Source organism: Heptranchias perlo, chromosome 9 (assembly GCF_035084215.1).
Source record: "Heptranchias perlo isolate sHepPer1 chromosome 9, sHepPer1.hap1, whole genome shotgun sequence".
NCBI lineage: Eukaryota > Metazoa > Chordata > Chondrichthyes > Hexanchiformes > Hexanchidae > Heptranchias > Heptranchias perlo.
The window spans coordinates 32,260,035-32,286,914 of record NC_090333.1 but is presented as its reverse complement, the minus strand read 5'-3'; the positions used below and the strand labels follow the sequence as shown (position 1 = coordinate 32,286,914).

Below are 26,880 nucleotides of genomic sequence, written 5' to 3'. Positions count from 1 at the left end.
ACCATGTTGCGAACTGCAGGCACAGCATAATGGTGCGCAAGTATTTCATGCTTAGACAAACCAACGTTCAAGCATCCGCCACAAGAAGCCCTCCTTGCGCACATTGAGATCCAATCCCTTTGAACATGAGCAGTCCTGCAAAAATCCAACAGTTGTCCGTGGGAAGCCCAACACTGACTTCCCAGTCCTGGGCACCAACCTTTGAGCCAGCCTGCTTCTAGGTTCCAGAGTTTGACCAATAGGCTGGGTGTGGGGCGGGGCTTGGTGCGTGTGTGTATGTCTCTGTGTTCTAGAGCGTGATGATTTCAGTCCCACTGTGGAAACACGTGGCGCTGCTGAGACTGAGACTGAGGCAGACAGGCGCGTTCTTCTCTTTTCCCCCCACTGTGTGACTCATTCACAGGTTATTTATAGCCTTTCCAGACAGATTTACTTCGGGCTTTCGGCAACAGTAGTGAGGATGGAGACGGTAGAGCGCTGGCAGATTTGGTTGTGTCTTTTTGTTACAGTGCTCAGCTCTTCTCTCGGTAGGAGCAGTCGCTATTGATGTTTATTGTTGGATTTGTTTTAACAAGCTTGTCATTTGAATACTGACGCTGTAAACGTGTATTCCCCCCCCCCCCCTCCTTAACCTTTATAGTTAATTCTGTTCAGATGTCGACTTCGGTTCATTTAGCATACGGCAGTTCAGTATGTCTGGCTTCGTGAGATTAATGCGAACGACCCCTTAGTTCTTTGTAAGTAATGTGCAGTTAAGTTTCTAAGGAGCGATTTTTTTTCCATTTTTGGCATTGCTCAGCAATTAAATCAGGAACATTTTTTGAGCTATAAAATGGGTAGAGTTGGATTGTTTGCACGCACCTTTGGCAATGATTTGGCTATAACACTTTCAGGGAGTTTATTTTGATCCCTGCAAATTGGATCGAGTGCAAGAATTCAGACTGAGACGTGCAGACATTTATGTCGAACTTCGGCAATCTGTTTAATTTATTTTTTTTATATATCAAATGCTGCAGCGCTTAGAAATGTGACTTCGTTAAAGGTCAAATTGCGTTTAATTTATAGATTGGGAAGTTGAATGTGACTGCGACCTCCCACTGGCCAGAACTGACCCTTTGGAACTCTGTAACTAACACGGTCTTCTATAATCAGTTGTTTCCATTTCCGATTTGTGGGATGTGAACAGAACTCGCATTGCACATGTAAACTTTTCCCTTTTTTGGAAGGGCCGGTATCCTAATCATTGGGCCTATTTAGGCTGCAGTTTGGATTTGGCAAGACTCTGATCTGCTGAACGCTTTTAGGGATTCTACCAGTGTAATAGTCTGAACCTGGCCTGCTGCAATGGCCCTTTCTCTCAAGCTCATTTCCCAAATTGAAATCTGCTAATCTCATTGGATGCTGAGTACAGAATCTGTAAAATGGTTTTAAAATCAGTGAAAAAATAAATTTAACTCTTATAATACCTTATTACATCCTCAAGAAGTTTTGAAGAGCTTCACAGACCATTAATTACTTTTTTAGTGCATTCACGTTATTAAACCAACACAGCTAATTGCACAAAGAATTTTGGGTTGATGGCACTGTGTCTCCTAATGGGTTTATTAAAAAGATATCACTAACAGCAAATGAGATGTATGACCATGTAATTTTGTTTTTTTGATGGTGTTGGTTGAAGGAAGCATGTTGGCTAGGATAATTTGCTCCTATTCAAATAGTCCTCAGTGGGCACTGAGGTGCCAGATTATGTGCTCAAGTCTTGAGAATAGAGATTGAGCTTCTGATCTGGAGGTGAGTGTCTACCTACTGAGCCAAAGTAACTTTTTTGTTTAATAAATACTACATCCTAAAATCCTTGTGTATGTATATATTATGTAGTCACACACCATTCCGACTTGGAAATATATCGCCGTTCCTTCATCACTGGGTCAAAATCCTGGAACTCACTACGTAACAGCACTGTGGGAGAACCTTCACCACACGGACTGCAGCGGTTCAAGAAGGCGGCTCATCACCACCTTCTCGAGCAATTGGGGATGGGCAATAAATGCTGGCCTTGCCAGTGACGCCCACATCCCATGAACGAATAATAAAAAAAAGTATTAATATAAGGGACAAAGAGGGGGAGGAATTTTTGAAGTGTGTTCAGGATAACCTTAACCAGTACATTTTGGTTCCAGGGAATGAGGTGGAACAAGTGTCAGTGGGGGAGCATTTGGGGAGCAGTGATCATAGTATCATAAGGTTTAGAATAGCTATGGAAAAGGATACGGACCACTCTAAGGCAAAATTGCTCAATTGGAGGAGGGCCAATTTCAATGGGATGAGAACAGATCTGGCCCGGGTAAATTGGAATCAAAGATTGGCAGGCAAAACTAATTGAGCAGTGGCGGCCTTTAAAGAGGAGATGGTTCGGGTACAGTCTAGGCATATTCCCATGAGGCAGAAAGATAGGGTAACTAAAGCCAGAGCTCCCTGGATGACAAGAGTTAGTGAGTAAGATGAAACGAAAAAAGGGGCGTATGACAGGTGTCAGGTTGATAACACAAGTGAGAACCAGTCAGAATATAGAAAGTTCAGAGGGGAAGTGAAAAAGGAAATAAGAGGGGCAAAGAGAGAGTGTGAGAATAGACTGGCGGCCAACATAAAAGGGAATCCAAAAGGCTTCGACTGGCATGTAAACGGGTAGTAAGAAGAAGGGTGGGGCCGATTAGTGACCATTAAGGAGATCTATTCATGGAGGCAGAAGGGATGGCTGAGGTACTAAATGAGTTCTTTGCATCTGTCTTTACCAAGGAAGAAGATGCAACCCAGAGTCAGTAAAGGAAGATGTAGTTGAGATACTGGATGGGCTAAAAATTGATAGAGAAGAGGTACTAGAAAGGCTAGCTGTACTTAAAGTAGGTAAGTCACCCGTTCCGGATGGGATGCATCCTAGGTTGCAGAGAGAACTAACGGTGGAAATTGCGGAGGTACTGGCCGTTATCTTTCAATTATCCATAAATATGGTGGTGGTTTCAGAGGACTGGAGAATTGCAAATGTTATACCCTTGTTCCAAAAAGGGTGTAAGGATAAACCCAGCAACTATAGGCAAGTCAGTTTAACCTCCATGGTAGGGAAACCTTTGGAAATGATAATCTGGGACAGAATTAACAGTCACTTGGACAAGTGTGGATTGATTAGGGAAAGCCAGCATGGATGTGTTAAAGGCAAATTGTGCTTAACTAAACTGATAGAGTTTTATGATGATGTAACAGAGAGAGTAGATGAGGGCAATGCAGTTGATGTGGTGTATATGGATTTTCAAAAGGCGTTTGATAAAATGCCGCATGGTAGGCTTATCATTAAGATTGCGGCCCATGGAATGAAGGGGTCAGTAGCAACATGGTTACAGAATTGGCTAAATGACAGGAAACCGAGTACAGGTGAACGGTTGTTTCTCAGACTGGAGGGAGGTGTACCGTGGTGTTCCCCAGGGGTCGGTGCTGGGACCACTGCTTTTCTTGATCTATATTAATGACTTGGACTTGGGTGTACAGAGCACAATTTCAAAATTTGCAGACGGTAGGGTGAAAGTTCTTTATCTGAATGCACGTAGCATTCGTAACAAAATGGACGAGTCAACGGCACAAATAACTACGTATGGGTATGATCTTGTGGCCATTACAGAAACATGGCTGCAGGGTGACAACGACTGTTAAATACCCTGGCATATTTAATTCCCAATCAGGAAGAACAGGCAGGAAGGAAGGGGAGGTGGGGTGGCTATGTTAATAAATGAAGGAATCACTGTAATACAGAGAAATGATATTGGGACAAAAGATCAGGATAATGAAACAGTTTGGGTAGAGATAAGGAATAATAAGGGTAAAAAAACACTAGTGGGCGTAGTATCTAGGTCTCCTAATAGTTGCAACTCTGCTGGAAGAAGTATTAATCAGGAAATAGCCAGGGCATGTAATAAGGGAACAGCTATAATTATGGGGGATTTTAACTATCATATTAACTGGACAAATCAAATTGGGCAGGGCAGCCTTGAGGAAGAGTTTATTGAGTGTATTAGGGATGGATTTCTTGAGCAGTATGTAACTGATCCTACAAGGGGGCAAGCAACCTTGGACCAGGTCCTGTGTAATGAGCCAGGATTAATTAATAATGTCCTAGTTAAGGATCCCCTTGGAATGAGTGACCATAACATGGTTACATTCCATATCCAATTAGAGGGTGAGAAGGTTGGTTCTCAAACAAGCGTACTGAGCTTGAATAAAGGAGACTATGATGGTATGAGAGCGGAATTGATTAAAGTGGACTGGGAAAATAGATTAAAGGGTAAGACGGTACATGAGCAGTGGTGTTCATTTAAGGAATTATTTTACAACTTTCAAAAAATATATATTCCACTGAGGAAAAAAGGGTGTAAAAGAAATGACAGCCATCCGTGGCTAAGTAAAGAAATTAAGGACAGTATCCGACTAAAAACAAGGACATATAAGGTAGCCAAACTTAGTGGAAGGATAGAAGATTGGGAAGTCTTCAAAAGACAGCAAAAAGTAACTAAAGGATTGATTAAGAAAGGGAAGATAGATTATGAAAATAAATTAGTAAAAAATATAAAAACAGATAGCAAGAGTTTCTACAGTTATATAAAAAGAAAAAGGGTGGCTAAGGCAAACGTAGGTCCCTTAGAGGATGAGACCGGGAAATTAATGGTGGGAAACATGGAGATGGCAAAAATGCTGATCAAATATTTTGTTTCAGTCTTTACGGTAGAGGACACTAAGAATATCCCAACACTGGACAAACAGGGGGCTCTGGGGGGGAGGAGCTAAATACGATTAAAATCACTAAGGAATTGGTACTCAGTAAATTAATGGGACTCAAAGTGGATAAATCCCCTGGACCTGATGGCTTACATCCGAGGGTCTTGAGGGAAGTGGCAGTAGGGATTGTGGATGCTTTGGTAATAATTTTCCAAAATTCTCTGGACTCGGCAAAGGTCCCGGCAGATTGGAAAACTGCCAATGTAACACCCTTATTTAAAAAGGGTCGTAGGCAGAAGGCTGGAAATTATAGACCAGTTAGCCTAACATCTGTGGTGGGTAAAATTTTGGAGTCTATTATTAAGGAGACAGTAGCGGAACATTTGGATAAACATAATTTAATAGGACAAAGTCAGCATAGCTTTACGAAGGGGAAGTCATGTCTGACAAATTTGCTTGAGTTCTTTGAGGACATAATGTACAGGGTGGATAAAGGGGAACCAGTGGACGTAGTGTATTTAGACTTCCAGAAGGCATTTGACAAGGTGCCACATAAAAGATTATTGCTCAAGGTAAAGAATCACTGGATTGGGGGTAATATTCTGGCATGGGTGGAGGATTGGTTATCTAACAGGAAGCAGAGAGTTGGGATAAATGGTTCATTCTCGGACTGGCAACCAGTAGCCAGTGGTGGTCCGCAGGGGTCGGTGCTGGGTCCCCAACTCTTTACAATCTATATTAACGATTTGGAGGAGGGGACCGAGTGTAACGTATCAAAGTTTGCAGATGATACAAAGATGGGAGGGAAAGTGGAGAGTGAGGAGGACATAAAAAACCTACAGGGGGATATAGACAGGCTGGGTGAGTGGGCGGAGATTTGGCAGATGCAATACAATATTGGAAAATGTGAGGTTATGCACTTTGGCAGGAAAAATCAGAGAGCAAGTTATTATCTTAAAGGCGAGAAACTGGAAAGTACTGCAGTACAAAGGGATCTGGGGGTCCGAGTGCAAGAAGATCAAAAAGTTAGTATGCAGGTACAGCAGGTGATCAAGAAGGCCAATGGAATGTTGGCTTTTATTGCTAGGGGGATAGAATATAAAAACAGGGAGGTATTGCTGCAGTTATATAAGGTATTGGTGAGACCGCACCTGGAATACTGCATACAGTTTTGGTGTCCATACTTAAGAAAAGACATACTTGCTCTCGAGGCAGTACAAAGAAGGTTCACTCGGTTAATCCCGGGGATGAGGGGGCGGACATATGAGGAGAGGTTGAGTAGATTGGGACTCTACTCATTGGAGTTCAGAAGAATGAGAGGCGATCTTATTGAAACACATAAGATTGTGAAGGGGCTTGATCGGGTGGATGCGGTAAGGATGTTCCCAAGGATGGGTGAAACTAGAACTAGGGGGCATAATCTTAGAATAAGGGGCTGCTCTTTCAAAACTGAGATGAGGAGAAACTTCTTCACTCAGAGGGTAGTAGGTCTGTAGAATTTGCTGCCCCAGGAAGCTGTGGAAGCCAAATCATTAAATAAATTTGAAACAGAAATCGACAGTTTCCTAGAAGTAAAGGGAATTAGGGGTTACGGGGAGCGGGCAGGAAATTGGACATGAATTTAGATTTGAGATAAGGATCAGATCAGCCATGATCTTATTGAATGGCGGAGCAGGCTCGAGGGACCGATTGGCCTACTCCTGCTCCTATTTCTTATGTTCTTATGTTCAAACAGTGAGGATAGCGATTAGACTTCAAGAGGCTATAGACAGGCTGGTGGCGTGGGCGGATACGTGGCAGATGAAATTTAACGCAGAAAAATGCAAAGTGATACATTTCGGTAGGAAGAACGAGGAGAGGCAATATGAACTAGAGGGCACAACTCTAAAAGGGGTGCAGGAACAGAGAGATCTCAGGGTATATGTGCACAAATTGTTGAAGGTGTCAGGGCAAGTTAAGAAAGCGGTTAAAAAAGCATATGGGATTCTGGGCTTTGTAAATAGAGGCATAGAATACAAAAGTATGGAAGTCACGATAAATCTTTATAAAACACTGGTTCGGCCACAACTGGAGTATTGTGTCCAATTGTGGGCACCGCACTTTAGGAAAGATGTGAAGGCCTTTGAGAGGGTGCAGAAGAAATTTACTAGAATGATTCCAGGGATGAGGGACTTTAGTTATGTGAATAGACTGGAGAACCTGGGGTGGTTCTCCTTGGAATAGAGAAGGTTGCGAGGAGATTTGATAGAGGTATTCAAAATTATGAAGGGTCTAGACAGGGTAGATAGAGAGAAACTGTTCCCATTGGCGGAAGGGTCAAGAATCAGAGGATGTAGGTTTAAGGTGATTGGCAAAAGAACCAAAGGTGACATGAGGAAAAACTTTTTTACACAGTGAGTGGTTAGGATCTGGAATGCACTGCCCAAGGGGGTGGTGGAGGCAGATTCAATCATGGTCTTCAAAAGGGAACTGGATAAGTTGTTGAAAGGAAAAAATTTGCAGGGTTACGGAGAAAGGGCGGGGGAGTGGGACTAGCTGGATTGCTCTTGCATGGAGCCAGCACGGACTTGATGGGCCGAATAGCCTCCTTCCATGCTGTAACCTTTCTATGATTCTATGATATGGATGCTAAGAAATACTAGGATTATGTAAATGGAAAAAAAAAATGAGTTTGCTTTTGTTAAATGTTGGACTTATTTTTGAGGCGTTCTTGTGTGGTGTCCTTGAAAGTGCTGCAATATTTGTACAGAGTGATATAATCAGTCACATGGGAATGTCATTGCATTACTAACAGTTTGACCCTGGAATAAACATAGTAAAAATGGAAAGAGGAAATTGTGGTTCCCACTTTGTCAGCTATAGCATTTTGCAGCAGCAATATATGTCCAAGATGGTAGTGTTTCAAGCTTTTTTTATTTAAGAGAAGCTTTTACTTGTGAATTCAATGAGAATAATGCACCTTTTAATAATACACGCAGAATTCAACATGACAACCATGCACTTTTAATGACTGATCTGAGCTAATAGGATTATTTAAACTGGTTATTTAGATGTGATCTTTGAGCTCGGAACTGTGGGACTCTTCAGTGGGAATTGGCTGGGGATCAGCTAGGGCTTCACGAGGCAGAAATAAATATGAAACCATGCGTCTCAAAATGGTGCTTTTAGTACTGGGACAGTGCTTTCTAATATAGATGCAGCTCTGTGTTTACTTAAGTCTCTAGTGAACTCCGATCAATGCATTTTTTTCTTGTTCTTCAGAGCGTGATTTCATTTTATTATTTCAAGTTTTCAGCCATTTCCACAGTTCTCTGCATGTGTGGCTCAGAGGACAGGTGGGCAACTTATTCCCAGTCCTCTGCCAATATTGCTTTGAGACCAGCTGCCATATTAGAGAAGATTAAGCAGTATGTAATTAGGGGAAGGGAGTAAATTGGATTTTAAAAACAGTGTTTTTAAATTATTTTGTTCTTGGGATATGGGCAATACTGGTACGGCAGTATTTATTGCCCATATCTAGGTGCCCTATTAAGGATCAACCACATAGGGTGGAATTGGAGTCACAGCAGACCAGGAAGTACTGGCAGATTCCAAACCTTGGCTCAGTGGTAGCACTCTTGCTGCCGAGTCAGAAGGTTGTGGGTTTAAGCTCCAATCCAGAGACCTGAACATATAATCTAGTATGCCACTTCAGAGCAGTACTGAGGGAGTGCTGCACTTTTGGAGCTGCGGTCTTTGGGATGAGACGTTAAACCATGGTCCCATCTGCCCTCTTGGGTGGCTGTAGAGGATCCCATGGTACTATACAAAGAAGGGCAACTGATTTCTCCTAGTGTCCTGACCAGTTATCCCTCAATCAATACCACCAAAATCCGATTATCTGGTGTTTGTGGGACCTTGCTGTATGCAAATTGGCTGCTACATTTCCCTACATTGCAACAGTGACTACACTTCAAAAGTACTTCATTGGCTGTGATGTGCTTTTGGATGACATAAGGTCATGAAAGGCACTATATATAAATACAAGATTTTTTTTTTGCCCCTTCCTGAAGGGCATTAGTGAACCAGTTGGGTTTATTACAACTAGCCAGCACCTTTCATGGTCATTTTCTGGTACTGGCCCACAAATTGTCAGATTTTTAAAAATTTAAATTCACAGCTTCTTATGGTAAGAGTGTGTTGCTAGAATACCACTATAACCACTAGGTTACTGTAACCGGTACCAGAAGGTTAGAAAAGAGGAAACAAAGAGTAGGACATTATGGCAGTTTCCAAGAGTGATGGGAGATGGTAGCAGTGTCTCTGAGTTCGGTTCTGCAAGCGCTTCTGCTCACTGTGTATATCAATGATTTGGATTTAGAAGGAGTGATGTCCAAATTTGCAGACCATACAAATATAGGAGGCAGTATAAATAATTCTGAGGACCAAAGGAAGCTGCAAGAGGATATTGATAACTTGGTGGAATGGGTAAAAATATGGCCGATGGGATTCAATGTCAGTAAGTGTGAGATGGTATATTATAGTTTAAAAAAATAAATAGAACTATTACTTTGAATGGAGGAATGTTGATTTGTGGCAGAGTAGGAGAATTTGGGGGCTCAGCTTCTCAAGATATTAAAAGCAGCACCTCAAGTGGACAAGACTATAAAAAGCTAATGTAATACTGGATTTTGTGGTAAGAGCCATGGAAGATAGAAGTCCAGATGTAATGGTGAATCTTTATAAAACCTTAAGACCACAGTTGGAGTACTATGTGAAGTTTTGTTCTCCACACATCAGGAAGGATGTTTGAGCAATACTGAGGATACAATGCAGATTCACTAGGATGCTACCTGGTATGAGGAAATACAATTATGAAGAAAGACTTGCCAATCTGGGGCTTTTTTGTTACAGCAGAGGAGATTAAGAGGTAATTTGATAGGTGTGCTTAAAATTATAAGGATTAGCCGAGTAGATAGAAACAGACAGTTTCCAGTGGTTGAGTGGTCTAGAGGAAGGGAACGTAGATACAAGATTAAATGTAAGATTTAGGACAAAGAGCAGGTGAAACTTTTCTACGAAGTTGTGAGGCTGTGAAATGTACGACCAGAGTTAGTGATTGAAGCGGAGACCATGTCAACATTTAAGAATAGGTTGTTGAAGATAAAGGGATACAGGATTAGGCTTACTGCTCATGTGAAGGATAAACCCCGACTGGTTGGGTCAAACGGCCTGTTTACTGTGTTGTAATTTATATTTTTAATTCTATGTCATTTAGTCCATCAGCTTCTATGTTTTATCTTTTATCTTCTGTCTTTTCTATCTCCAACATATTGCCTACTTCCATTGACAACTACTGAAATCCTCATTCATGCCTTTTCACCAGACTCCCCAAGTTTCATTCTACATAAACTGCAAAACATCCAGACGTCTGCTACCTCCCACACCCAACTTTCACAAGCTCCCACTCACCTATTCCCCTTATCTTTACCAAATTTCACTCAATCATATCCTTCAGCACATGGACTTCACAGTCATTGTCCTCGCCTACAAATCCCTTCACAGCCTTAATCCTCCCTATCTCTGCAACTTCCTATCTACATCCCTGCTCACAGCCTCCACTCATACAACACTGGTCTACTCTGTGTTTCTCACTTCCCTACACTCTAACGTTGGTGGCAGATTCTTTTGCCATCTTTCTGGAACCCCACCCCTCCACCTTGTTTCATTACTTCTAAGACTGCACATTTGGCCACCTCAGCTAATGCCTTTTCTGCTTGGTTAGACCCCAAATTGTAAAGTGAATTGGGACATTTTGCTATGTTAAAGATGCTATACTAATGCAAGTAGTTGCTCTGTAAAGCTGTATGATTGAGATCAGAAACTCAAAGATGTAAGGAATTGTGAGCAGTGGATTCCAATCATAGTTTTGCATGAGTGATCTGTAAAGGGTGTTTTCCTAGCAATTGGACAGCAGGTTCCTTAATCAGACCCATGGGGGCGGAAGAGGGGGTGATTTTCAACTGCTGGCTACCCACTTCTTGCCTGTAAAATGGGAGACACCGGTAGAGATAAATCGGATGGGTCGTTGGACACCCATCTGATTCAATTTTCAGGCAGGCCTTTCAATGGGCGCCCAGCAGGCAGGCGGCTAATTAAATATGCAAATCACGGTCCTACACTGGTTGGACCCCCAATTGTAATTTTCATGGAGAAATGGGTGGGTATGCTAGTCCCAGTTTTTCTAGGCATTGAGTGGCCTAACCAGTAATCCTTGAAGGGACCACTGGAGACTGCTCAGAAACGATAAGGTTCCCAACCCCCCCCCCCTCCACCTCAAGGATCTGCTAACCCCCTCCAAAAGACCCTACTTGCCAGCTGGCATCATGCACCAAACTAGCAAGCTGCAGTGGAGCAGTCATTTGGTGCCTGCAACTTGCTGGTTAAATTTAAATGAGGCCTATATGAAGCTGGTTTGGGCCTCCCTACTGGCCTTGGGTGGGTGCTGCGGTTGCGTTGCCGAAACCTGCATGCCCATTGACTGCCGTATGGTTTAGTGTAGCTCAGATCTACCCATTAACCTTAAATCACAGTAGATCGCTTGCCAGAGATACCCACAACCAAAAGCAGGAAAATACACTGCGTACAAGCTATGCTACTTTATCAAATTTACTTACAGACAAAGGAGTACATCAAAACAAAAAGACCAAGGTACTAAAAGGCACAATACTTCTACAGGGGAAGTGGAATTAATGCACAAAAGGTTAATGCACCTTGTCAAGAAGCCACATCATACCGTAGGTTCTCAACACAATCTCAGATAGTAAGTTGCATCATGGAGTTCCTTTTCTGCACTTTTCATAAAAGTGAGGCGGATAGAAGACTGAAAACCAACCAGGGTTTGTCTTCCTTTGCAGATCAATCAGGCAATCAAAACATTGACAGCTTTTACACCTTGGAAGATAAATGATAATGGCTAGAAATTGCTGTCTTCCTTTGCATATTCCCAAAATTTGGTTTCACATCTGATCATAATGAGAAATTACAACTCCACTTGTCAGATTGCATGTTAACATTTCAAACAACCCATTAGCACCCATCAAAAGTAAACAACCCATTAGCACCCATCAAAAGAAAGAATATTCACTTTTAAAACTAGGAAATGGGGGGTGGTGATGGTGAGTTTGTGTTTATATTCATTTCCTTTCGAGTTGTCATAAGTATTGGAGGGGGGGGGATGCCTGGTATAAGTGCTGCAGGTCAGGGGAGATTTATACTCTCAAATACTGAAAGTTTGAGGCAGAAAATATTCTCAACAGAGGGTGATACTTTATCCAGAGCCATAAAAAAATTAAAAAGGAAAATCTGCAAATGCTGGAAATAGACAGGATAGCCAGCATATGTGAAGAAAAAAGACAACTTATGACATTTTGTGTTTACCCTTCATCTGACTTTCCTGTTATGTATTTCTAGAATTTTCCATTTTTGTTCCAAAGCCATGATCTCTGATTTGATCCTATAGGTCAATGAAGGACTGTAATTCTAAAGACACTCTAGAATGGGGAGGGGACAGAGTGGGAGCTAGAGGTCCATTTATATATATATATATTTTTTAAAATACCTCTGGAAATATTTTGAATCCCTCAAATATCTGGAGTGTCACGCATGGTCCCATTAGCCACGGCAAAAGGCAGGCACAACTGAGCATGTCACTCCCCAATGCCTCAGAAAAATCAAATGAAGAAAACAGAAGTACTTTGAAATATAATTGTACACTATTTTCATCAAAATGATGTTTATATTTGGTTTCTGTTGTGACATCCTCAATGCTGCATTATTTGTTAACACTGTGGTGATTTGACATATCATTCTAGTTTGTTTTTTTTTCTCCTAGACATATATTGCGGTGTAAGCTTCTCCATGTTGTACTCTTTACAAATAAACATGATGATTCCATGGTGATTACCTGTGCAAAGGGTCTTTTAAGCCAGTGAATTATGGGTTTATTTGTAACCAGCATATGCAATTTGAGCTGAATTTACACATTTAAATTGATCCTCCCTATACAGACCATTTTCCCTCCTCAACGTGCTAATTCATGCAATTATTTTTCAATAGGTTTTCCTTTTTTAACATAATTGCCAAATTCTTAATCTCATTAAGGTAGGGTTTAGTTTTTGAATTACATGGAAAAGTCTGTTCCTTTATAATCTAATTTGCACACTTTAATAAGCTCTTCAGGAATGGAAGTTGTATACCATTCAAGTTGCCTTAAGGTAGGAGTTCTGGTTTGTGATCTGAGAAGACTGAAATGTGCTAATTACTTTCTTCCTATTCCTGTATTTGGCAATGTTACACAAGCAAAGCTGTAAAATGTCTCAGGGTTGCAACCAAAGTATTTTCTGTAAAACAGCACTTGAGAGTTTAATATGGGTTTGACCACTAAAGTTACACACCCATGTTTACAAGCTCTAAAAACATGTGTGGGTGTACACCATACACATTGGGTTTTTTAAATATTTATTGAAAGGTATTATAAGATTACCATGTTTTCAATCTATAACCCTTTACTAGTACAGCAGTCAGCTGAGCCCTTAGAGAAAAAGTATATAGAAAGGCAGAAAAAAATTGGCATTTGGAATTCCTCTGAAGGAAGGGAGAAATCTATGACCATGTGATTTGAGCAATAAGAGTTTCCAAAGGACGCAATCTAGGCAAGCATTTTTGACATGTATTTTTAAAAATCCTCATCCAGTCATGGATTTTGTCTCCATTTTCTTGATGCCAGTTGTCCCTTGCACCTTGCCCAAATCTCCATTATTCATGTGTGAGCCTTGACATCAAGTAATGTCTTGCAGCATGGGTCGCTGGTTAGTGATCAGGAGTGGAGACCTTTGCAGCCCAGGGGTGCCCAATTGTATTGTCAACTTCTTGGGCTTCACGTATTACTACTCACTGAGTCTACAAGAGAACCAACTTATTTAGCTTTTTTAAGAAAATATATAACTTTCCATAGAACTTTTCCTCAAGGAAAGTTTTGTAGCAAAACTACTCGTAGCGCTGAATGAGACCTTGCTTTGCACCATTACCTAGAAAGTATTGAGTGAAGGAAAAGGCCAAGTGGTTGTTCATCTTTTCTCCTCTATCTAATTTCCTCAAACATAACCAATACATTATGCGTACTATGACAGTGTCCAATACGTTGGCCATTAGCCACATGTGGCTATAGACACCGTCCTTGGGCATGTGATCTCAATACCCGCATTCGCACAGTATACTCTAATCTTTTTGTGCGTTTGCTGGTGAAATGGTAACACAAAAAGCAGAGTGTGCGAATATTTTTTGATCATTGTGAGTGCTTTACTTTCTTGGGTTACTGAACGGTGGTAAATGTTTAAGTAAATGTACACGCGAAGTACATTTATCTCGTCAATCTATGCAAGATATTTTCTACTAAAATTAGTGCATGTGGCTAAAATGGTGTCACCATAGCCACACCTATGACTAGTCAGCAATTTCTGTTGGTTACCACTGTACTTTAAGACAGTTGGCACAGTCTGGGATGTATGACTCTACATGCAGTTTTACTGTTCACTGCTTTTTCCAGTAAACTCACATTTCCAATAAGAAGTTCTGCTTTGCAATATATCAAAGAACAACTTAACTATTGTGTACATATATTTGGGTCAGTTTATAATTATATGGAAAAATATGACAGCAATTTTGTTGGGACAATTCACTATGCTCCATCAATTTTGATTGATCTGCCATGATAAAAGTTGACTCATGGACATTGTAATTAAATGTCAAACATCATACAGTAATACTGTACATCTATGGCCCACACTGAGTACAATCCAATAAGTCATTGAAAAAAAATTTCTTTACCCAGTATGTTTTGAGTTTTAAGCAAAAGGAATTAAAACTAAAATACTAAGTTACAAACAAATTACCAGAAATACTGTATTGAGTTAACTGCTATACACTGGAATTTATTGCTACTGTACACTAATAAAATTACCTTGTCCTGATAAACAGTGCAAATAAGACGACTTATTTTCAAAGCAGACAAGGCCATTAATTATTAAATTGTCTCTTGTCTTTTAACTGATTATTTGGGACAGCAGAGAATATCATGAGCTACTCAGAACTAAAACAAACCTAAATTTTACTTTTAAAAAAAAATAATCTCCCCGAATCACCCAGGTTCCCCCGTTGAGTTGGCAGGGTGGTGATCTGTTCCTAGGCCTATGCCAATAGCACCCTTCAGTTAGCTGATAGTAGACCAGCCCACAATGAGATTCTCTCCATTTCCCATTCCATGTGGGAAGTATTTGGTCTCCCCAATGCATCTTGGTTGAGATCCAGAACTCGCAATGTGGGGACATGCTGGCACGTTCTCGTCCTATCGCTATGTAGTGCAGCATAATGGGCTATAATATGTTCACTATAGGGCAGACAAAAATCCATTAAAGTACTCAAATGTAACTTTATTTTTGATTATGACCCAAATAACTCAAGAATCTTTGCACCTCCTCAATGTAAAATTACAGAATCAAATTTACTAAAGTGTTCAGCATGTTGATATTAAAAAAAAAAGCTCATTCAATGTTTATTTTCAGGGGCAGAGAGGATAGAATGATGCCCTAAACCCCTCTTCCCCTCTCCCTCGCTCCTTTTTTAAGATGCTCCTTAAAACCTACTTCCTTGACCAAGCTTTTGGTCATCTGTCCTAATGTCTCCTTCTTTGGCTCGGTGTCAATTTTTTTCTGATTACGATCCTGTGAAACGCCTTGTGACGTTTTACTACATTTAAAGGCACTATATAAATGCAAGTTGTTATAATTCATGGAATCAATGGCTTTTTTTGCAAAATGCTTACTTTTATTGTGGATCAGTGGAGTATTTGGGGGGTATTGATGAGATTAATATTGATTTATTTTACATTCAGTGATGTTACATTTCAGCCAGGTACTTTAGATTTATCTGAAGTTTCCTTTTAAACATTGAAGCAGAAACTGGATTTTCTTCCCTCTTCAAACAGAATGCTAGGTATAAATGAACAAGATTTGAAGTTTCTGTGATGCAGTGCTAATAGCCAAATTTTTGGCTGAACTTCAAGTATATTTATCTACATAATGCCAGCCTTATGAGTGACAATTAGCAAGCTGGCAACTGATCAGAGTAAGAGTCAAATGACAATGTATTTTAAGCTGACCCCAGTCACAGTGGTCCCTGTGGTTTCATGTGAACTGGGTACTGTGATGTCTGACCAACAGTACAATTATACACAGCACAATGATTTTTGATTTTATCTGAGTTGATGACTTAATGTTTCTTAACATTGGGGTAAATTTGCTTTGGAAAAATCTCCCACAAACAACATGTAGTGTGAATGCAATAAAAGTCAGAGATTCTGGATGACTCTAGAGTAACGTATGTTTCTTGGATGTAGATTGATGCTGTTTGAAAGAATGCATGTTGATGGAAATTTTGAAATGACTGATTGTCTGCATTCAACCATTCACTTGCCCTCTTTTCAAAAACAGTTAGGATCCCAGTGTGTCAGACAGTATCTGTGAAGAATGGAAAAAAGTTAATCTTCCTGCTAACCAAAACTGCCCACAGTACTCCTGCTGTATCTAGCCAGTGCTTTGCTTTTTGTATTCAACGCCCTGTTGCATTTTTAGGCTGTATTGAGATATTCTTCGTGTTCAGCACCAAAGACCACTTCCCTCACTCCAACGACCTGAGGAGTTACATTATACATGCATTATCTGGTAATGCAGTGTTGCCTGGAATTTGAACAGAGTCCCTTCTTCCTGTAATTAGGTCACTGAATTGACAAACATATTAAAGTAATGGCCAGCAAAAGACCCACTGGTCCATCTAGCCTGCCCCACATAGTTCTGATGCCTAGTGCATCACAACACAGACACCCCAGCCACCCTAAACTATGTAATCTCCTGGGAGAGGTGAAAAGCCAGATTAAAAAAACACTGCCGACTAGGGAAAGGAAATCTGGAAATCTCTTCTCTGACCTCTTTAGGCAATCAATACTAGTCCAGGAGATCACATGGACACTGATTTATATTATAGGATACTCTGCCCCAACAAGAAACAGGTCCAGCTCTTTTTTGTAGAAATAATGAATCAGTGTTCACCACATGAGCCGGCAGCCTGTTACATAAGTCCACCATTCTGAGAAAAGAAGAACCGCCAAAAATCCACCCTTATGTAATTTGTAAGAATGACCCCAATCCTCCCTAACCTATTCAGTTGAATTAATTGGTCCACATAAACGCATTCTAGTCTTTTCATTATTTTATAAACCTCGATCAAATCGCACCCCCCAGTCTACGCTCAAGATGTTTTAAACTAAGGTATTAATCTTGTGGCCCTCCTCTGCAGCCTTTCCAAACCCTCAATCTCTTCTCAGATTCTCCTAGGCTTTGGAGAGTGGAAAAATAAGTGCTTTGTCAGACAGTGACTCAGTTTATAAACTATGAATCAGGCTTATTAATGGTTAACTAGTAGCATAAAGTCAATACAGTAACTATCACTTGGTTATAAAATTCCTAACTTGTACTTCCTCAAAAATAATAAGACTCAATACTTCACTCACACTTTCTTTGTAATACTTGACCTGTGCAACATCCGTAGCATTGCTCTTTTTTAAGAGTGAAGTTTTGTCCACCGGGTCTCGAAACTCAATCTCAGTGGGCTGGCAGAAAGCAGCTAAATATATCTCTGCCAGGGCAACAAGCTGACCATCAACTGCTGCCCCCAAGACACCCCATGGGTCCTCCTTGACTGATAGGACCGGGTTTCTTGAGATAAAGGCAGCCCTTTGGGAATGTTACTCTGGCTGGCTTTTGTGCAGAATAAAGCTAATTATGATAGTCCATTAGGAGTGACAATATGTGTCTAAAGTGTGACATCCTGGAGTGATCGAATAAACAATCCAAATAGTTGAGGTGACTGCTTGCAGTCAAAGGCAGACCATTCCTCTATTATATCACGAGCCACACACGATGAATGTGGATTGTCTCCCAGCTAGATAATGTAAAAGTCTACAATAAGCAAAATTGAAGTGATTAGCTACACCTCCAAAATAGGTGATCAAAAATATAATTCATAGTCTCTTTATAGACACAGCAATCATGGGATGAATTGCCTCCTGTACTGTGAAGTCCTATCTAAACTTTTTTGTATAAAATCCAGAATCTCATTGGCCCTCTTCTACCTGTAATTCTGCTTTTAAGTTGCTATGTTCTTGCACAACTAGACCTCTCTCCTCCATTTGAGGGTTTTACCATTTAGGGTATATTCTCTTTTCCCCCCCCCCCGGTCCCTTCCAAAATGTACTAGATCACATTTGTTTAAATTTGACCTGCTTTTCTCTGGTAGCCATCCACTCCCTTAACCTAGCTATGCCCTCCATTCTTCCTCCTAGTTTGCCGTGCCTACTAGTGTGGTATCATCAGCAAATTTTGATAGTGTTCCCTCCACTGTTCTATACAAACCATTTGTTTACGAAGAACAAGATATTGTAATATGGGTTCCTTGTTTTACCCAGGCCAACTGCATTCCTTTTGTCTGTATGTTTAGTAACTTCCTCAAAGAACTTGACTTGAATTAGTTAAGTGTGACCTGCTCTTTATTAATTCATGCTGACAGCCTTTGATTAGCTCATACTTCATAAGTGTCCACTAATGGTTTCCTGATTAAATGTTGTAACTAAGTTTGTGTGATTTCAGTACAATTCTTGTGGGGGGGGAGGAAAGAGAAAGAAGGGGGCAATTTTTGCAATAATTGGTGGTAAAATACACCAGACCTTCAGAACAAGGAAGCTTGCCAAGTTCTTACTACTTCATTTGTGTTGTAGCATACGTCAAGCCATCCATTATGCATAGAATATATTTTTTTTAAACCAAAAGGTATTTTTATCTTAAAACCTGAGTGTGTGCATGACAAGCTGCAAATTTTTCTTTTATAAATGTGCAGTTTGGAGGCCATCATGGAAAACTCCTGGGAAAAGGAACCTTTAAATTTGTGCTGTGTTGGCAGCAGGATATAAGCACAAGGCAGGCACGCTGTGAATCATTGCTAGTGCACACCGTGCAAGTGGATTATAGTAATTTGCTTCAATTAAATATTTTTGTTTTGGGAATGTGAGCACCATGCAATTAAACATCATCTACAGCCCGTTTTTGTTTTGCCTCAAACATGAATTGAGCTTCCCCATGCCTAATTTTGATTTAATGTTTTGGTTAATCTGTTCAGAAAGAGTAGTAAAGATACCATGCAGTAAGAAAGGCCTGAATTATTTAACAGCCTCCAGAATTGAGGGCTGTATGTAAGAATCTTTCATTGTTTATGGAAGCATAGCAAATCCATTAAAACAGTGCTTGTTACTAACATTTTGTTGGCTGCAATCCCAGTCAGTCTTGGTTGAGGGTTATTGCCCAGAACACACTGTACCACAGGTCTGCACTTGCGATTTTCTCTGCACAACGACCTTCCTTCTGTCATAAAGTCAGGAGTGGGGTTGTTTGCTGATGATTTGAGTTCATACGAACATACATACGAATTAAGAACAGGAGTAGGCCATTCGGCCCCTCGAGCCTGCTCTGCCATTTGATAAGATCATGGCTGATCTGATTGTGACCTCAACCCTACTTTCCTGTCTACCTACTATAACCTTTGACTCCCTTGTTAATCAGGAATCTATCTAACTCAGCCTTAAAAATATTCAATGAACCTGTCTCCACCGTTCTCTGGGGAAGGGAGTTCCACAGACTCACGACCCTCTGAGAAAAAATTTCTCCTCATCTCCATCTTAAATAGGAGACCCCTTATTTTTAAATTGTGGCTCCTAGTTCTAGTCTCTCCCACAAGGGGAAACATCCTCTCAGCATCTACCCCTTCTAGTCCCCCAGGATCTTATGTTTCAATAAGATCACCTCTCATTCTTCTAAACTCCAACGTGTACAGGCCTAACTTGTCCAAGCTTTCCACATAAGATAACCTCCTCATCCCAGGAATCAGACGAGTGAACCTTCTCTGGACCGCCTCTAAAGCAGTTATGTCCTTAAATAAAGAGACCAAAACTGCACACAGTATTCTCGATGTGGTCTCACCAAAACCTCTCTACTTTTATATTCCATTCCCCTTGCAATAAATGACAACATTCCATTTGCCTTCCTAATCACCTGCATACTAACTTTTAGTGATTCATGTACTAGGACACCCAGTTCCCTCTGTACCTCAGAGTTCTGCAATCTCTCTCCATTTAAATAATATACTGCTTTTCTATTCCTCCTGCCAAAGTGGACAAGTTCCCATTTTCCCACATTATACTCCATCTGCCAAATTTTTGCCCACTCACTTAACCTATCTCTATCCCTTTGCAGACTCCTTGGGCTCGATTTTAGGGTCGGGTTTCCGGCGGGTTACCAGCGGGGTGGCCCCGAAAATCCCGATCTCCGGTCACGTGACCGGATCGCAACGAAATCCCGGCCACTTCCGGGTACCGCGCTGACGTGCGGGGCTGCGCGCGCAAGCCCTGCTGGTGGGAATCCCGCAGGCAATTAAAGCCAGCGGGGTTCCACTTGAGAGTACTTAACTTGCTCGTTGTGGTCAGTTAATGAGCTGAAGCAGCTGTCTAAAGAGGAAGTGTGGGATTTTAGGTTCAAGGCAGTGAGTTTCCCACACTGGGGGAAACAGACTCCCTCCAACCAGGCGTGTTGCAGCCAGCAGCCTGTGGCAGGTGCCAAGGTGCGCTCCACGGGGGAGAGCCCTCACCCACGCAGGAGGCCACCGCGTCACATAGGGCAACCCCTGCCCTCCACCACCCCCCGCCAAGCCAGAGGACAGACCAACACGAAACCGCAGCCCCAGTCCGAGGAACCACCCACCTACCCTGCACAACCCCTCAGACCAACACCTGCCAGTTGGGTGGTGTGTGGACACCCTCGGAGGACGAAGAGCATGACCAGCACCAGCAGCCTCGCAGTCCACGCCGTCCGCCGCAGAGACGTGGATCCCCCCAACACGGTGTTGTTGCACGCCCACCTGCACAGCAGGAGGGAGGGCTACCGCAGAGAGAGACGCGTCGCAGAGGGCACTACCCTCGCCACAGGGTCCACAGACCGAGGCGCAGCTCCCCGGACCTCTCCGAGCAGCAGTGCACAGGGAGGCGCAGATTCGCTCGACATGTAGTCGTGGAGATCTGCAGCCTCTTTCATGCCGAGCTGCTCCTGGCTGGCCCCAGCACCAACTGCTTACCTGTCGCTGGCAAAGTCACCACTGCCCTCCACACCTTCTCCTCCGCATCCTTCCAGGGTGCAGCCGGCTACACCGCCGATGTCTCTCAGTCGTCTGCGCGGACGAGCGATGCAAATACACCTGCACCTACTCTGCAGTAACACGATGGGTGGCATCAGTGGTGGGTCCTCATAGTGATACCCAGGAGCGGGCATTATTGGACACAACGGACAGGATTCGCGGAGACATGGCAGTGGTGGTGTCAATATAATGTGTGCTGTTTGTTGCTCTGAAATTCAATATGGGTAACACCCATGACAAACCCTCAGACCCCCTTGTGCACCCCCTTCATGCTGACGAAACGTTTGCCTTACGCTGCCTACTGCACATATGTGATGCATGCCCTGTGGCTGCAGCACAGGTGGTGGCAGGTTGAGTGAGGCTGGCCGTGAGGGAGATGCACGAGAGGGTGAGTATGGGATGGAGCAATGAGATTGTATGAGGAGTGGGTTGTGTGTTAGTGGCAGGGTGAGTACTGGCGAGGTGAGTAGGTGGAGGTAAGATGAGGACGGGGTGTGAGTGGGTATGAAGGGTGATGTGACAGAATAGTGTTGGCGGTGCCGAAGGAGATTTGGGGTCGGGGCAGTGTTGTGGCAGACGGAGTGTAGGGGAAAGACTTCGTGTTCTCACTGTGGCGGACCTACTGCGGTCATTGCAGCGCCTCCTGCACTGTATGCAGGTGGGCCATATGTTGGTGGCGCAGGTGACCCCCTCTGCCACCTCGAGCCAGGCCTTCTTGGTGGCAGAGGCAGGCCGCTTCCTCCCGCCCGCCGGGGGGAAGATCTGTGACCTCCCCCTCCTCCTCACCCCATCTGATGATAGCTGGGGTGAGGCATCATTAAACTGGGAGCAGCCTTCCCCCTGGCCTGCTCCATGCTACAATTTGTTCCATTGGTTGCAGCATCTGTCAGTGGAGGACTGCCCCTTTAACTAGAGAGCCTCCAGCTGACAGATCGTACTGCGCATGCGCAGCCCGACCGACGCGCAGGCCAGCGCCGTGGACCCCGGAGGAGCAGGTAATTGATTCCTATTAGTGTGTTGCCTGCTACGATCGCGTGGGCAACCCACTAATTTCGCCGTCCGCGTTTTCGACGCTCCCGGAGGACCACCCGCTGGGAACCCGCAGGCCTGCTAAATTCGAGCCCCTTATGTCCTCTTCGCAACTTACTTTCCTACCTACCCTTTTGTGTCATCAGCAAATTTAGCAACCATACATTTGGTCCCTTCATCCAAGTCATTGGTATAGATTGTAAATAGTTGAGGCCCAAGCACTGATCCCTGTGACACTCCACTTGTTACATCTTGCCAACCTGAAAATTACCCATTTATGCCCACTCTCTGTTTCCTGTTAGCTAACCAATCCTCTATCCATGCTAATACGTTACCCCCTAGACCATGAGCTCTTATTTTGTGTCGTAGCCTTTGATTTACAACTCCTCCGATAACTAAGCAGCCCATGCCAGCCTATATAAAGAGCTGGATAACATTCAGGCTTAGTCCCAACCACAGGTATCTTGGGGGTCACCACTGACCAGCCATATCAACACCATGACTACAAGGGCAGAGGCTGGATAAGTGGCATACCTCTTCATCCCTTAAAATCTCACCACCATCTACAAGGCTCAAGTGAAGATTGACATTCACCTGAGGAAGGAGGAAGCCTCCGAAAGCTTGTAGATTTCAAATAAAAATCGTTGGACTATAACTTGGTGTTGTAAAATTGTTTACAAGTGAAGATTGTGATGGATGGAATGGATAGCACTTGCCTGGAGGGGTGCAGTTGCAACAATACTCTAAGCCCAATACCACCCAGGACTGAGCAGTTTGCTTGATCAATGCTCCTGCCACTGGATTCGATATCCACTCCCTCCACCACTGCTGCACCGTATGTATGAAATACAGAATGCACTGCATACAATTCACCAAGGTTACTTTGACTGCACTTCCCTTGCCACCGACCTATCCCATTGAGAAGGATGAACAGCTATGTTAGAACATCGTCACCCCCAAATCATGAACCATTTTGATTTGAATATGTATCGGTGTTCCTTCATCCTATCTCATTCAATCACAGACTTTCAAAGAATAGATAGAATAACTATCTATTCAATATCGATATGAGAAATGCAATCTTCTGTGGATGGCTTTTGATCTAATGCATAGTTTAATTTCAAATGTATAATTTCAAGTAATTACCTTCATACTTCTGTGGGTAAGCCTGCCTTAAGAGGCAGTCTATAGTCAGTGTTATCAGCAGATACAGTCTCTATAGAAAGCGGCAGTGAAGGTGGAGGTCACAGAAAAGCCCAGGATCCAGTTGGGAAAAATGGACTTCAGCCAGGAGAAAGCGAATTTCTGTCCAGGATGCAACACAGCAGCAGAGTAAAGCCGCAAAGCCAGCAGTGCACTGAAGTACAGTCCTGAAGCTGCTTCATCAATGATCTTCCCTCCATCATAAGATCAGAAATGGGGATGTTTGCTGATGCTTGCACAGTGTTCAATTCCATTTGCAACCCCTCAGATAATGAAGCAGTCCGAGCTCGCATGCAGCAAGACCTGGACAACATCCAGGCTTGGGCTGATAAGTGGCAAGTAATATTCGTGCTAAACAAGTGCCAGGCAATGACCATCTCCAACAAGAGAGAGAGTCTAACCACCTCCCCTTGACATTCAACGGCATTACCATCGCCGAATCCCCCACCATCAACATCCTGGGGGTCACCATTGACCAGAAACTTAACTGGACCAGCCACATAAATACTGTGGCTACAAGAGCAGGTCAGAGGCTGGGTATTCTGCGGCGAGTGACTCACCTCCTGACTCCCCAAAGCCTTTCCACCATCTTCAAGGCGCAAGTCAGGAGTGTGATGGAATACTCTCCACTTGCTTGGATGAGTGCAGCTCCAACAACACTCATGAAGCTCGACACCATCCAGGACAAAGCAGCCCACTTGATTGGCACCCGATCCACCACCCTAAAAATTCACTCCCTTCACCACCGGCGCACCGTGGCTGCAGTGTGTACCATCCACAGGATGCACTGCAGCAATTCGCCAAGGCTTCTTCGACAGCATCTCCCAAACCCGCAACCTCTACCACCTAGAAGGACAAGAGCAGGCACGTGGGAACAACACCACCTGCATGTTCCACTCCAAGTCACACACCATTCCGACTTGGAAATATATCGCCGTTCCTTCATCGTCGCTGGGTCAAAATCCTGGAACTCCCTTCCTAACAGCACTGTGGGAGAACCTTCACCACATGGACTGCAGCGGTTCAAGAAGGTGGCTCACCACCACCTTCTCAAGGGCAATTAGGGATGGGCAATAAATGCCAGCCTTGCCAGCGATGCCCACATCCTATGAACGAATGGAAAAAAAAAAGTAGGTAACAGCAGTAGATGGGGAAATGGACACTTTAGGCTGGACCAGGTTACTGTAAACTTGAAGTGACTCGAATGGCAGAATGGAGCCATGGTAACTGAGAAGTGTAGTCCAGCAGAGCAGCACGGACCTGATGACAGAGGAATTCAGCAGTCTGGAAAATCTGGAAAACTTGTAGATTGAGCTAAAATGCACCTGCCATTTGGGCAGGGAATCTTTAAGCAGTAGAGGAGACGAGATTGGGGGAAAGAGGGCAATGGATAGCCAAGGATAGAATTGTAAAGCAGAGGAGCTGAGTAGGAAGCTCCTGCCTGGGAGCATCTTCCTTCTCAAACTCGCTTGAGATTCAGCAGGCAAGGAGGGCCAAAAACACTAAGAATTTTTTTTAGAACACTGGTCAAAATGGCTTCAGCCCCATTTTCCTGCCACACAATTACTGGCCCCCATTATGCGCTGAAATTGCACCGAAAACCATGTGGAAATTCTCCTCCCGTTGACTTAAAATAAACCATCCTTTTTAAAAGAAAGGATTGGTTCCAATAAGGCCGCTGCACGCTCCATTGGTACTCGCAATGGAGAAAAAGCCTTCCTGATGTTGCCACAAATGAGAGCTGTAGAGTCACATCTGTCAGCTGTCGCACATCCTCCGAGCCAGTATGTGTGATGTTCCTCGAATGCCCCTTTCAGGTGAATGCCCATGAATTCTGAATTCCATGACTCCAAAGCCTTTGGGGTGGCGCTGCCCTGTGACTCAAATCTCCTGCGTTTTCTAGTTTCCAGGTGCTGCCCTGTGACTATAACTCAGCAGAATTTAGAGACAAGTGGCAATTAAATAACAACTGTGTTCAGCATTGGAGCCTCATTTATTAATTTTTGGGAAGCTTTGTGTCTCTCTCATCCATTTTTTTTATTAAAAAGATACCAAAATGACCAGCTCCCAGTGCCAACTTCTCCTATCATATCCTTCGTTTGAAATATCCCTGGCCAGATTAGTCACTTGGTCTTGGATGTGTTCCAAGGTTTCTAAGCTAGTTAAGTATGGAACACACTTTTTAAAACATCTGTTATGTGTCCGCTTGAATGACTGACTTGCTTCAAGTTTTATCTTTTGAAAACACACCCCTTAAGTCGAAGGCTCCATCTTTTCTGTAAGTTGCACTAAGGGAGTCAGTTAGGTGGCCTGAAACCAAGTGGCTGGTGGTTGATTTTCAAAATAAGGAGGATAGTTAAGGAACAAGGAGATCATTGAGAAGAATAAGGCACATCTGTACAGTTGTAATGGCTCTAGGTATACTTTATTCTAAATAGGGTAATAACTGGGATATCAAAGTTTGTTTTGGGAGTCCTGTACCAGACTATGTTCCTCTTGCACTAAGGTTGGATTCATACAAGCTACCCAGCAACTTTTGAAGGGACAGTTAGCGATTTTTGTGTTGCATCCACTTGTCAGCATTTATTTTCCAAAATCAGTGCAGGATTTTAAAGTGCCTGGCTGTTCCCCTGAGGTTGCTACAGAATGCTGCAGAAAGCTCTTCTGCACCTGTGGGATCAGTTGGCTGTCACACTCACTCCTGACAAAGTAGCACCTGGTAACATGTAAATATTTCAAACCTTCAGTTGAGGGGGGGGGGAGGGTATAATGGAGATACTATGATGCAGAATGTTTCATGGGGAGATATGCAACAAAGATTGATATAAAATGTACTGAGTGACTGTTGCTCTAGGTGAGAGTGCAAGAATGCCTGTGGCTTAAAAAGACCAGTGCCAGGAGCCACTGAACATTCCTCTTCTGAAGCTGGTGAATAATTCTGTTTGAGGTACAGCTGCTTTCTACCCACAAAAGGGAGCAACCCAGTGAGCCGAAAACTACTGAGGAATTTTGCTGATACCAGTGGCTTCTACGGTAGTTTCTTTGGTTGTTACTGCACACATAATAGATCATTTGGAGCAATCAGCAAGCAGTAGGCTAGATTGCTTTCAAGAGAAATGTGTAGGGTAGATTGTGGCTTTGTACAAAATTGCAGACTATCGTAAGGTCCAGGGGAATTGCTTTTTTTAAATCAATTTTTCGTAAGTCTCTCAATCTAGTGCCACATAAGGATCTTGTGAAGAAGTTGGAAACTGAGTACGTGGCCAAATCCCAGATTTTATCCAGGATGTGTATTCCAGCTCCAGATCTATTTATGGGTGAACAAGAGACTCACTGAGGGAGGCACGGTCATCTACTGCGACACATCCTATTCATTGTCTTGTTTATGATGATGTGTTGCATGGAACCGCCTCCATGCCAACCTAAAAGAGGCTGATTTCGATCTTCAAAGAAGCTGATGCGGTCTCCAAAAAGCTGATAATTTGAACGGTCTCCAGTATAAGCGAATGACATGTGAAAACAGTTTTCATGGGTTTGATAACTTAAACCATAGGTATA

At 42.9% G+C, this 26,880-nt stretch overlaps 1 protein-coding gene across 1 annotated transcript in view; it reads left to right on the top strand.

Annotated features, from left to right (window-relative positions):
* Positions 1 to 326: 326 nt before the first annotated feature.
* LOC137325257 (mucin-22-like) overlaps positions 327 to 26,880 on the top strand; it is a 50,793-nt gene continuing 24,239 nt past the window's right edge. Inside the window, exon 1 of the mRNA XM_067990131.1 lies at positions 327 to 527. Within this exon, the coding sequence (XP_067846232.1) occupies positions 461 to 527 (67 nt within the window). The 5' untranslated portion in view covers positions 327 to 460. The remainder of the gene's footprint in view (positions 528 to 26,880) is intronic.